This window comes from Nesoenas mayeri, assembly GCF_963082525.1.
Source record: "Nesoenas mayeri genome assembly, chromosome: 2".
Lineage (NCBI taxonomy): Eukaryota > Metazoa > Chordata > Aves > Columbiformes > Columbidae > Nesoenas > Nesoenas mayeri.
The window spans coordinates 114,082,622-114,096,665 of NC_137543.1; the positions used below are offsets into that span (position 1 = coordinate 114,082,622).

Below are 14,044 nucleotides of genomic sequence, written 5' to 3' on the forward strand. Positions count from 1 at the left end.
CTGGGGAGGCACCATGACAGAACGTATAATTTACAGCTCAGTGAGTTCTGTAAAAAGGCCATGCCCAATATCAATGTAGCACTACAATGTATTTTGCTCTAAAAGGCTGGGAATCGACTTTGAGTCCAGATAAAGCAGTGCCAAGCCACAGCACCTCTGTTCACTTCATCAACATTGTTCATTTTACTCAGTGGCAAAATTTGGCCTGATGATCAGTAATAAATATCAAATCTGACCATAAAATTTTTTCATATGATTATACTTCGGATAAAAGAAAGACAGGCATTTGAGCAGTACTGTAGCGATAATAAAGCAGCTATTAAAATAAGAATGTTTCCTACAGGGATGCACATTTTTCAGCAGCTGATGGTAAAAATTTAATTTTCAAAATCACACCAAGTCTTATTGAAAGTTTATGTCTGTAAAATGCAAATATATCTATCAATCACTATAAAAAGATGTGCTTTGCATACCGACATATATACATGTATGTGTATGTAAGTACACAGTCATATATATTTTTTTGTTCATTGGTGAACATGGGTAGTCTTGTATGTTTTTCTTTCTCGTGCTTGCCTTTGGTGTAAGTTTCTTTTTATAATCTTATTTATTTAGTATTAATGGTCTGGTTGGTTGCTGATTGCCACAGCGCGTGTGCCTCCCACACTTGTTCATATGTTAGCCCTGTATAGAACTTCTGCTTATGTTTAAGCAATCACTTTAAGCAGTTTTAGGAACTGTATATCCGAAACAAAGTTTGTGCATTCGGAATCTTAAAATGGTCAAACCATTGTGACAAGGATGAATATATCCAGTTACATTAGCTACCCCTGCAACCATGGAGCCTTCAGTAAATTTTTAATACACTTTTCTGATTTGTAAAAGAAAAATATGTTAATGGCACACATACATACACTTTTTTCCCCCTCTTAATTAGTGCAGAAAGCATTTCCATTGGAAATGCTTGGAGTTATAGATTTTGTTAAATAAGGTTCTTTAAAGTGTAATGTAGGAATCACTAGGGATACATTTGGCTGGCAGGTATGGATACCAGAGTCTTCTACTAGATAGAAACTGAATTTTCTGTACTGGCATAACTGTATCACAGTCCTCTTTGAGTGTCTTAAGGAAACAACAATGAATACATAGAGCTCTGAAGTTAGGGGTCTAAAGTGGCTCACTGCTATTGCATAAGCAACAGAAATCACAATTGATATTCTAGGGTTTGCTGGTTTTGTTACAGAGCTACAATGCACTCAAAATACTGCCATATTGATATTAATATTTTTTAAATGTCTTTAGCCGGTATACTATATGTAATTTTATGCCCAGTGACAGGTTTGGTTATAGTGTACTATTTAGCATTTCCAAGATCTTTTATGACACTTAGCAAATTTAGGGGGAAAAGGTCTGGTATATGCCAACAGATTTGAATATGGATACCTATAATTATATTCCATCACTTCAGTATCTCTGTGAAATACATTAACACTGTAAATGGAATAGGAAGCAAAGTCTGAGTTAAAAGACTTTTACACTCAGTTCCTTTTCTAAATTACCTTTCAAAGCAACAAATTCTCTGCCTGTATATGGGAAAATAACTATCCTAAGTTTGCATGTACAGGTATGTCATTTGAGCTTTATATTTCCACACTGGAATGAAATCTTGAGGTTATAGAGGACTGCTCTTTGAAAGTATCAGCTCAGTTCTGAGAAGCAGCAAAAGATGGCAAAATGGGTATTGAGAAGTATTAGGAAAGGAATGCATAGTGAAAAAGAAAGCATTCCTGTATCGTAACTTTGCATTTCCATGGTCTGCCTATACCTAGAACACCCATGTGCATGCATCCATCTCAGAGGATCCCCATGTGAACACTCTTATTTCAAACAGGAATGTCTTGTTCTATGTTGAACTGGAACTGGATTAGATGCATTAGAAAGGAGTTGTTTTTACACCAGATCAACAGCATCTGCATGAGAAGTAGCAGTATCATCTTTTGTAGACAGGCTCTGGGGACTCCTCGTCCTCAGGCTTTAACAACTGCATTTGAGCCTATGATCACCTCTAAAAGGAAGAAGCAAAGATTATGTTTTGGGAAAACCTTCGTCTTCTGTATAAAACCAGCAATGTGATAGATAGATTAACTTACACAGGGTCTTGGTGCTGCAGGCAGATATTTGAGGCAGAGTTTTGCCTCTTTGCCAAGAGCGGCTCCGGCTCCTGCTCCACCAGGAGTGAGCAGGGTGACCACAGCCCGGCTGGCAGGGTTTGCAAGGAGCTGTTTGTGTCCAGGGCCACTTTCTTGGGCTTATTTCCTCCTTGTGTTCCAGGGGGTATGTTTAATTTATGGCTGGGGAACAGTGATATGGTTGGAGGGGCAAGAGATATCTCCAGCACCCAGGAATGTGAGCAAAGGATGGCAAAGAAGGATGTGCCAGGTGCCAGAAATCCCATTTAACAGAGTTTTACTCAGACAAATATATCTACAAATCTGAAACTTAGAGAGGCAGCTTTCACTATCCAGACACTTCTTGACGTCCCTGGGTATAATTCTAATTATAGAGGCTTTCAAACGTGTGCGGCAGAAGTGGATTAAGTTAAATAGTCTGCTCAAACTGCCAGAGGCTTCACAGTGAAGAAATGAATTTCTCTAGCTCTGATTTTTTATTGGAGTATGATTTTTTTTCCCTGAGCTTATTGGAAATGTCATTTTATTATTACACACTATTTTCAAATTCATGAAGAGAAGTACTTCCTGACGTATGAGTTTTCAGATTACTGCTGCTGAGCAAAATGGTTATGGTTTTCTCTTATCTCTTCAGAAATTAATAGCAGATGGGACAAACTATCATGAAAAGAGACAGGCATTTTATTAATACCAGAGTCTAGTTTCTAATGGCTGGTAGGTATTAAAATACCAATGAATTTCTTCCAGATAAAGCATCCTTCAGCCTGTCAAGGCACTGAAACCTGTTACTGAAGTGCGAAAACAGAGTCAATTTCTTGAAACTTATTTCTGAAGAAATGATGTGCAACTATAAAAAATTTAGAGCTTTTTTTGACCTTTAATTATGAAGCCTATCTACATTGCCTTATATGTGCCCAGCTCAAGAAGATAAACAAATAGCATGTAAATATCTACTAAATTAAAAGGAAGCAATAGTTGCTAATGACTGTCCAGATCTGGAAGTGCTTTTCTACTGATACCAGACTATTACAAAGCTTAAATTCTCATACACATCATAAGTAATTGAAGCAGTGAGATTTCTACAGCCAAAGACAGCTGAGTTCCCCCTGTCCTTTTCAGCTAACTAATTATTTTCCATTTTTAGCCAGCAGAATTAAGACCTATTAAAGACTAGGATAACTGGTTAGCATTTCTGATGATACTTGGTGTGCAGGGAGATTTCTATTGACTTCATTAGAGGGTAGTGACTTCTTACGCTGCAGCCAATAGTGAAATCTTTTTCTGTCACTAAATCCAGAGAAGATGATACATACAATTAAAAAGAGGGCAGGTTTGGAGTAGGAGTGAGGACAGTCTGAGTTAACTTTAATTTATAGACACTAACCTCTTGAGGGTTTGCCTGTAGCCCAACACAGGAGATAGGTTGTCCTAAAAGATAAATCTGAATTACTGGGAGGAGCACATTTTTATTAAAAAAAAAGGATTGTGGGTGTATTAGACTGCCTGGACTACAGTGAGTCCTCTCAGACATTCCTCCTCCTCTCCTCCCAGATGCAGACTTTTTCCTAAGTAATTTACAACCTTCAGCCCAAAAACTGGTCCTGATGACATCAGTCTAAATGAAAGGCTCTGAAGCCAGCAGGGCTCAAACGTAAGCAGTCATTGCCATGGACATGGTCCATGGTGGGGCAGTAAGAGCTGCCAGCAGGCCACGAGAAGTAAAGAGAGGTGGACCAAGAGCACCTGATAAAATCTTGGGTAGACAGGGGAACCACAGAGCAGATCAGCTGGTGACACATGTTGGTGACACACAGTCCTGGGGAGCACCTTTCCCACTGAAGGGCAGGAAGGCTCCCCAGATTTGCATCTAGGGACTTCAGCTGCAGCACCTGAGGCTGAGGATGCCTCAAGTAAAACTGCAGATGCCTTTGAAAATCAGTCAAGACTTTCTTGATTGTCTTGTCCCATGAAGTGTAGCATTTCATCTGGAATAAGTGCATTTGTGTGGGAGCATTTGAATAACCAAGGTGGGGTCTGTGGGTACCTGAGTCAGAGAGGGTATAACAGTGTGACCAGAAGCATCCCCTCTCTGATAGCAAGGACTAGTTTAGGAGAGTAAACATTTTGAAGTTCAGCTCTGTGGGGTTTTCCCAAGTAGTCAGGCTATTATTATTGTTATTTATATTCATATCGCATCTGGTAGCCCAAGGTACTGCATTAAGTACTACACAAACTCAGCGATGGCTCCATTAATTCTCATGTGAAGCAAATCTCCCTTTAGGCCTGGTTCAATAGACATAAAAGTGTCTAACTGACTTAATCAACATGAAAAAATTCCATTTAATTGCTGGGAGACCGCTCCATGAGCAGGGTTACCTGCATGATTGTGTTTGTGATTAAGAATTCTGTTTCCATTTGGCAGAGCCGAATCAAAAATAGCTATTCTTTTTCCCCTCTCTGTGGTACCTTGACAAACATGAGAGAGAAACACATTCCATGGAGACTGTTGTCTTGTATAACAGAGGAAATAGAAACACCAGGGCTATTTTTATCCTTGGCCTAACTTTTTGAATTTTGAGCAATCGGGCTGGTTGTCCTTAAGCCCCTTTCTCTGCACTGACTCTGCTGGAGGCAAGAAGACCTCACTGTGATGATGAAAGTGAGAGTCATGGGGACAACATCAGAGTCAGAGAGAGAGGAGTCTCTTTGCACCCTCACCCTGAGACGAACCATTAGGCAGGCTGCTCAGCCTGCACTTGGGATGAATAACTCTATTTCAGCGCAAAAGCGGTGCTCTGAGGTGCAACGGGGCTGTGCAGCACTGCAGCCGCAGGAAAGCTCTTTCCTCATCTGCCCACACCTTCCCCAGCAGACAAGGAAAGAACTTTCCTCTGGCCATGTCATGGGCTGGTCTTTCCCATTGTCAGAGGGTCAGCTTGTTGCATGGATGTTTTTATCGGGCCAGCATTTGCACTGAAATAAAATATCTCTTTGCAGCACTGGAGCCAGCATTTTGGCACCCAAGAATGCAGAGATGCTGCAGGTGTTGACTTCTGCTTGCGGCTGGAGCAGACCCACCACCACACAGGAGGCACAAGTAGTGATGTGGGTGCTGGGGGGAGGTGGGCAGTGTTTGCATTGTGGCAATGCATGGCACACTCTTGGCCTGCAGAGGATGAGGGTGTGCTGGATATGGGAGATAGACTTCTAGAAAGCTGGACCCAGCTGGAGCCCCCTGTTTCCATGCCACTCAGCGGGGATGCCCAACAAGTGAGGCGGGTGGAAGAGGTGGGCAGGGCAGCCAGGGACCAAGAAACAAGAACTATCTCCTCTCTGCAAAGCGTGCTGGGAGGCCCTGGTTGAAGGCTCAGGGGTGCTGAGTTACACAGCACAGGCAAAATGAGTGTAATTTCTCTCTGCTGCAGCTGGTGAAACTGTCAGCTCCCTGGTGCGACAGCTTACTGAGCCTCAGGGACATGACATCCCAGATCCCTCTGATTTTCTCTTGTCCCCCTGTGTCTTGGCTCATTCTTGTGCTCACAATGGGGGCTTTACCCTTGCTTTGTTTGCACCCAGGCTTGCAGTTTCACAGTATGGTCAGGTCATCCTACTTCTCAAGCTGCATTGGCATCTGGTCCATCTGTGCTGTCCATTTGCCCCTCTGCTCAGTTCTGTTCTTCTACCCACTGAAGCATTTTCCTCTGCTAACATTGCTAATCTCTGTGTCTCCCGAGTTTCCTTCTCTCCTTATCTTCACCTCTCACAGACTCCTGGACCCATGTTCGCTAAGCTCTGGCACATCCTTATTCATAGCTTCCTCAAGCTCCTGGTGCAAAAGAATGAGAGGTAAAACAACAAAAGCTGTCTCCTTTAGAAAATATCAAAGGACTAGCTTTTTGCTTTCTTTCTGCTTGGACTCCTTTTTGTCTTTCAGACTTCTAGACAGCAAGATTGTTAGATGAGGGCCTGACCTTGGTAAGAGGAGAAAGGAAGACAATGAAATAGTATGTGGTTTTGTGGTTAAGGCAACATTTTGGTAATTTAATTTTTCTGAGCCTCCATCCTCATGAATAAAGCAGACATAGAAGGCTAGTTTTGGTTATCTGTAGGTTGCTCATGTGTGTTAATAATATGGCCTTGTAAGAACCAAGTTATGCTATGTCTTTTGGGTGTGTTTCCAGTGTGTTTCAAGGACATGCACTGCCATCTCAGCCCTAAGTAACGGAGTCGGTCCACAGTGGCTGTGCTCACGCTACCCTTGCAAATAAGCCAGGGTCTGTTTTCTGCCTCTGGGGCCAGTGCAGGTCATGGCTTGCACCCAAACAACTGAAGATTCTTACACATCTCAACTCCGCCCTGCCTCAGCTGGGTGTTGTCATCCACCTGTGCTCTGGGGACTGTTCCTCAGCACAGGAACAAACATTGTGCCTGGAGAACAGAAGGCTCTGGGGAGACCTTATTGTGGCCTTTCAGTACTTAAAAGGGGCCTGTAAGGAAGATGGAGACAGACTTTTTAGCAGGGCCGCTTGCTATAGGACAAAGGATAATGCTTCTAAACTAAAAGAGGGGAGATTCAGGCTAGACATCTAGTTGAAGATGGCCCTGCTCATTGCAGAGGGGTTGGACTAGATGACCTTTACTGTTCTGTAATTCTATGATTGCCTGGAGCATGGCATGGGTTAAGGCTGTGCTAAGGCATCTGCTTGTGGTTTAACAGGGGCCAGATAGCCCTGAGCTGTTCTCCAGGCCCAAGTCCTGAGCACGCTTTACCCTCCAGCTTGGATATACCTTTTGGGTTTAGTTTGGATCTTTATTATTCTACTTGTACTTTTTTCTTTATGAGCTCTTGTGTTTTAATTAACTGTTAATTCCTTGGGCTAGCCTGTGGCTATTTTGGAGGGTAGAAGGGAGATAGAAGATGGAATGACTTGCTTCAGGGGTTTTTCTTGGTTGTATTCATCTCCATTTGTTCTGTTCTTTTAGGCTGACTGGAGGTAATGGCTCTTAGCAAACTTTATAAATCATTCTGCAGAGGACTTTGAGTGAGCATTTTATTTAATAAGTATGGAGAAGTGGGCTTTTATCCCTGCAAAAGAGGTGGCAAGTTCACTGTAATTTCCACTAGATTTCTGTATTTGGGCTAGAAGAAGTAATAGAAGACTCAAAGATATTGGTCTTACAGCAAGTTCCAATTGTATTACCTCCTCTTTGACTTGCTACTTGATCCATAGGAGCATCAAAGTTATTTATGTTGAAAAACAGCTCTTTGATTTAATAGCACATAGGCAGAGGTACTTGGAAGGAATTTAAAAGCTCACTTTGAAGAGTTGGGCCAGTCTGAAAACATAAACATTAATGCTCTTGAGCTTTGGAAAAAAGTGGGTCTGCAGCTACATCCAAATACTGCAGCTCACTTCCACTTCCAGACTGTGTCAGAGCAAGCCCTGAGAGCTGAGATTTCTTCCAGAGGGAGGAAACAGGGCTCAGCTACAGGGATTTCAAAGAGAAATCTTTATTCAGGCTGCTGGAAACTGGCATCCTGACTCCTTGTGTCCTGGCTGCCTGGGATACCCATCTCTGTTATACAGGCTCTGAGTCCAGGCAGTGACCTCAATCTGACTGTCAGGTCTGACTATATTGGTCAGACTTTGCATCACCAAATGTGGTTTCTTTATAAAATGGTGAAGCCACTACAGAGAGAGCATGGTGCTGGCCTACAGCAATTTAAAATTGAATTGAAATGAACCACTTGTGGTCATCACGTGGATTTTGAATGATTGCTGTGTGGGGATCACATTGAACATACTTCATCCCCAAAATACCAGAAAAAGTACTGCACATCTCAAGAAACACTTCACAACAGTGTATGAGTTCTTGGGTCTCAGCCACAGCCAGTCCAAGGAGCAATTAGACTTAGCAATGAGAAATAACCAGCTTTGTAGGTCATAGGAAGTGGTTACTTTCCAACCACAGCAGGAGAGCAGAATGAACTCTGAAGACATTATGGCTTTAGCAAATGCGTAGCTGGGCCCATCAGCTCTGTGCATGCCAAGCACCGTGGGGCTTCGGAGGAAACTCTCTGAAGAAGTGAAGCCACGGAAGTCACATTTGCTTCATGCCATCTCTTCTGCAGGCAGTCAAACCCATTTGTTTTTCAGTTTCAGTAGCTCTCTGTGTGGCTTGTGTGGAGAGGTATAGAACTCCTATCAAGTACAGACCTGTGCCTTTTTTGTTGTGAGAAATAATGAGAGAGCAGGTGGCCAAGCAGGCAGTTGTAACAGTGTCTGTCCTCCCAGCTCCTTGAATCTTAATCCTTGAAAGGGTGGAAAATCATTTTTTCAGGAGCAACATCCAGTGCTGTAAAAGCCAGGCAGTTCAGTGCACTCCTCTGGCATCAGCATCCTCATTCTCGTAACTTACAGGTTTTGAATAAAGTCAGAAATTCACAGGTATTTTTTTCCCCTTGAACACTCCTCTGCCATGGAACATCTCAAGAAATGAAATGCCCAATGATGCCTGAAATACTTTGATGGAGTGGAGTGCTTCATCACACTTCACAGATAACCATATTCACTCTTTTTATTTGTTTGTTTGTTTGAAGGATGCGTGCTTGTGGTGTCTGTAATTGAACAGCTTGCACAGTGGCACAACAGTACAGTAAAGGCAGCCATGGAGAGACTGTGCAACTACATACCAGGTAAGTACCAAATAATATGCCATATGTTATGTTGGTACTGCTGTATTTCTCTGTTAATTAAAAATTCACACGTGGAGTTTGAAAAAGCTTTATACACTTCTTGTGCACCACCTTAAATGAAGAGAACTGAAAGATAGCAAGGTGCTATCTGCAGGGAAGTCAGTGGTGTGTCTCACTTGGCTTCAGAGCTGGGATTTTGTCCCAAAGTTAGAGGAGACGGGGTTGTATTAAGCCCACATGTGTGTGAGCAACAACACATGCAGACCCCTTCCCTCCTTTTTTGTCCACTTTGTCTCTTTGTTAGCAGCCTAATAATAGATTCGCTGTATGCCCAACCATTTGTCCTTCTTGTTGATATGGGTCTTTATAGCAATGGTGAAGATGAAAATGTTTTCAGCAGGTATAGAGAGCTGCTATTGTAAAAATCTCAAAAATGAGCTGAGATTGACAGGTGTAAGATGTGAGCATTTGGTCTGCACAGCAAAGCTATTGAAATGTAACTGATGATACAAATTTCAAAGCTCTTTATTTTATCTGTACAAAGGAGCTTAGCTGTCCGAATGCACATCCCTAAATAGAGAACAGCATGAATGCCAGAAGAGCTTTGTGCCTCACAGACCAGTCCTATAACTATTTAAGTAACTAGATCTCGTATTCATTATATCTTTTAACATTATGAATGTAAAAAGATGGGTTAGGATTCTTCATTAAGAAGTCATTTATATAAGACATCACAAATTGTATCTCTGAGAAACCATCTTGCTCTGTAGACCCTAGTTTCATGGAAGATGCATGTAGAATATTAATTTCCTCCTTTCCAAGAGAGGATTTCCCAATGCAGGAGGGGGCAGGGAGGTAATTGCTGAGATTCATTCATTGATAGAATGATGCTTATCTGATTTCTATTCCATAAGTCATATCCTCAGAGTTTTAAATTACAGGCACATAACCATGAAGTAACAATCAGAACTGATCCTGGTATTAAAATACAATTTTCTTCTTTAAAATATGACATGCCAGCTCTATGTTCATGATTCACTCAGTGGACCTTGTTCCACTGACATGTCAAGATATTTTTTTTCAGCTGCCATTCTTTACAAACATAAAATCCTATTATCCCTGTAGTTAATCTGTATAATCCAGTTACCTTCTATGAGATGCATGGATACACTCAATAGAAAAAACTGACCCCGAACTTGAAAGGAGTGAAAAATCCTATGGATTGTGTGGGAGCTACAATGTAACCTGATTTATCCTCTCCTGGGAGGTGAATGCTGCAGCCCGGGAGGAATCAACAGCTGCTTTTTGCTGCTTGGAACAGTAGAAAAGCTTTGAATGTTCACAAGGAGCAAACCTACTAAACAGGCCATGCCATTTCACCTGAAGGAACAATTTCATTATTATACACTTGCCTACAATTGATTGCAAGAGTAACAGCAACAAATTAATGGCAATGGGGCTTTTCCTAGGGCCAAAAAGGGAATGAGAACTTGTGTGGTTTAAGTGTCTCCTATAATTTTGATACAATCAAGATGAGGCTGGATCAAGCCTCCGGGAAAGTTACATGATGTTCAAATACAAAAAATATTTAGAGAAAAAGAGAGAGAAAAATTCAGTACCTGTCAGTCCCACTCAATCCCATAGGCTGTGTAGAAAACACAATCACATCCTTATTTATATGTAAATATTTGCAACGTGTGTGATTCCAGCAACACGTCCAATAAACCTGTGAAAATAAGAACAGTAATACCATGGGTGAAGGAGGCTTTTGAGCAGCCAGAAAGGCTGGGTCTGAGGCAATGGGCAGTATTTACTGTGTAAGAGATGCTGTTAGCAAGAATGTATGTTCACCTGGCTACTGGCTGTCTGCTTGATGAACCAGAGGTATCTGACACCCAAAATGTGCTCTGAGACCATCTGCCTCTGGTGTTGCCTCTGAGTCCTGCTCTGCTTCTGTGTCCGCCACCACTATGTAAACACCTAGGTGCTCAAGTGGAAACGGCAACATGATTAGTACTATCTTTCTTGTAAATATTTATCCTCTGGGATTCAGCCAGAATTTGTGTCTCTAAGGCTGTGAAACTACAGAGGAAAACCTTCTGGATTTTTATCACATAAGAACAGGGCAGTTTAGGGAATCTCTTTTACCTGAAGCAGGACAAAAGCAAACAAACTCTAAATTTTCTCTAATTTTTCCAACATTTAGTTTGATTTAAGCTCTTCTCTTGCCCCTGAGCACTCAAAGTTATTAGTCCTTTTTTTTCTCTTTCTCTCTTCTTGTCCTTTCTGACTTATGCAACTTTTTCCTAACAGAGCTTTCTCTCTGCAAAATTCTCTCCTTGTGTGTGTTAGCAGAACCAGAGGTTTGTGAAGAGGTGAATGCAGACTGGTCAGAGGGCAAGTCCTCTAAACACCGTGCCTGGCTTGGGTCTGTTTTGCTGGAAGCCGAAGCCTGAATGGCATCTGTATCTTCCAAGAGGACGATAATTTTATGTTATGGCTGTGTTATTTTCTACCCATCATTTGTTACACCATGGGATACTTACACATCAAGTTTCCTATACGCATAAGGAAATCAGCGCATAGAAATCAGTGTGACCAGCAGACCCCCAACATCAATTCCCCAGAGCTTGACAGCCAGCCAAACCCTCCTCGCCTCGCTGCTACCAGGACAGGTTACAGCAGCCAGCTGGCTCCTCCAGGGCCAGAATTGTTATGGAAACCAGCTGATTTGGGAAACTCATGAGGAGACTATTGCCTGTGATGCACAGCGGGGAGTGTTGGGGAAGCCGGCCACCTTCTCTTGTGACTGCTATAGGAAGCCAGGTGTCCCACAGGCAAGGCTTGTCAGAGGGTGTTTTAATCAGTGATGATACCAAACACAGGGCTGTTGATATCTGTGATGTCTTTCCTTTTAGGTGAGCAAGAGTAAAATCTAATTCTAGCCAGGAGGCCAATTTTTAACTTGCAGATTGCTTCTAAAGAGCCAATAGAGAGGAGTTATATGGTGAAGAAGGTAAAGAAATGAAGATAGTAACTTGATTGAAATAAAACACCTGGCAGCAGATAAGAAAAATCAGCTATCATAGTTACAGAAGCCACCTGCAATACTGTATGAGTAGGAGGGTATTGGGAAAATTATCTTTTCATTCCCTCCTCTGCCTTTCTGATGCTAGTCCTCCTTTCTTGGGTGCAAATTGCCAGCTGGGGTGTTTGCAGTCCTGGTGCGAGAGCAGCTACAGGAGCGAGAGCGACCGATCCCTGCTGATGCAGTCAGTGCTGCAAGGTTTCGTACCTTCCTTGGAGCAAAACTGCCCACCTTGTAGGCAGCAGACCCCCAGCCCTGGGCATGTCAAGCCTGATGCTGGTTGAAATTGAATATTCAGCTTTGTGGTTTTCTAAGGCTTTTCTTTGGGAATGACAAGGATGGTCTATGTTTTCTTCCCCAAGTACAAATAGTTATCTGCCTGGTTAATGGAGGTGCAAGAGAAAATGACATGTCTCAGAAATTTCAGCAGCTGCAAGTTTGTCAGCACTGCACTTGTATGAACCTGCCTCTTCATGACTTTTCACAACACCACCCCTGCCAAAACAAGGCCTGACACCTTCTTTACTGCATATGTGAATGGTTAACTAGCTCTTGTCTGTTCAGGCCAAGAAATAGTCAATTTTCCTTCATAGGATCTATGAGACCGGTGCTACCATCATGCCCTACCTGTATTTAAACCTGCAAACTCTCCTGAAAGTGTCTTTACTCAGGTGTGGGCACCAATTTTTTACAACAGCACCTTAAAGGAATCTCTGATGAGCTGTCTTCTGGAAGGCATGCTTCACCAGGATTAAAGAAAGCCACCTGAGCCAGCATCCCAAAAAAGGCATACGGCTGCAGTCTGTGAGAGGAAGCCAAATGAAAAGTGTCAAATATTTGTTTGAATGTAATTACTCCTGCGCAACTCCTGCTCTACACAAAACATATTCTCTTAACTCGCAAAAACCCTCAGAAGCTCCAAGGCAGCTCTAGCAGTAGCATCAAGCCCTACATCACTTTTTGCACTTCAGTTTATATATGTTTTCTTTCTTCTTGCAAATGTATTGAGCTGTTTGTGTAAACTGCTTAGAAGATGCTGTGGCATGTATGATTTCTTTTGATTTTTCATTATGCCATACTCAGAATATTCAACAAATGCTAGTTACCCTTTTTAGTCTTTATCATGTGGCTTGCCTGCAGCTAGAGAAGGGCTCTAGGCAAGGTTAGAAATTCAGGCTTTCTCATTCTCTGGTGTTATACTGAGGTCATGGATTCACACACCTTCCTCTAAGATAAATCAGCATTCACCTTAATGAACGAACTCCTGGTGTATTTTGACTGTTATAAAACCAGTTTCACTGTGCTCAATTACTTAAAAAAAAATATGTTTTCTAGAAAAACTGCAAGGATTCTGTTACGTACTTGCTGAACTTTACGGACCACACATAGCTGAACTGTAAGTATTGCTGCGTCCTCTCAGGTCTTTGCTTGTTTAGCTTGTTATTGACATGTACAGATGTGCTGTTGGATTGAAGTGCCGGGGTTTTGCTCTTAAAATCACATTATCATTAAAGCTGAGATGCTTGGGAGTGATGCTGGTTTGGCATTTGGCACAGCTATTCCTGAATGAACAAACACAGGCTGCCACTGGTAACCATTTTCATACTCCATTTGAATCTCAGATCAGGCCCACCTGATGTAATTACCTTTTGAAATTCAGCTCGTTTGACTGAGGGTGGAATATAAATAACCGTGTGTGTGAGACAGGTTCTACAGAGTCATGCTACTGTAATACTTGGCTCTTGCTTTCCCTTCTACCTTTAATCAAGCTAATTGTCAGTCCCTACATTCTCTCAGCCCCAACCTTGATACACACTCTTGGGGAAGCCTACTAAGTAATGTAAGTGATTAAAAAAATAAAATGTAGGTCATTTTATTCCTCTTTGAAAGTTCTTAGTTTAATTAACAGAGCTTTTGCTAGACCTTCTTTCTCCCTAAGGTTTTTATTTTTATTTTTAAAACTAGTCAAGGGACTGCAAAGTGCTTATAGGACTAAGAAGTGCTATAATCAGACATTTTAATTTAATTCCTGATTAGCCCAGAGATGTATCCCAAAAAGAAAGAAACAAT

The 14,044-nt window shown here is 41.9% G+C and overlaps 1 protein-coding gene across 1 annotated transcript in view; it reads left to right on the forward strand.

Annotated features, from left to right (window-relative positions):
• The window catches only part of AOAH (acyloxyacyl hydrolase), a gene marked incomplete at its 3' end in the record, with an annotated part of 82,532 nt that overhangs the window by 6,793 nt on the left and 61,695 nt on the right, over window positions 1-14,044 (forward strand). Inside the window, exons 3-4 of the mRNA XM_080338718.1 lie at window positions 8,791-8,886; window positions 13,310-13,370. Of these exons, the coding sequence (XP_080194844.1) occupies window positions 8,791-8,886; window positions 13,310-13,370 (157 nt within the window). The remainder of the gene's footprint in view (window positions 1-8,790; window positions 8,887-13,309; window positions 13,371-14,044) is intronic.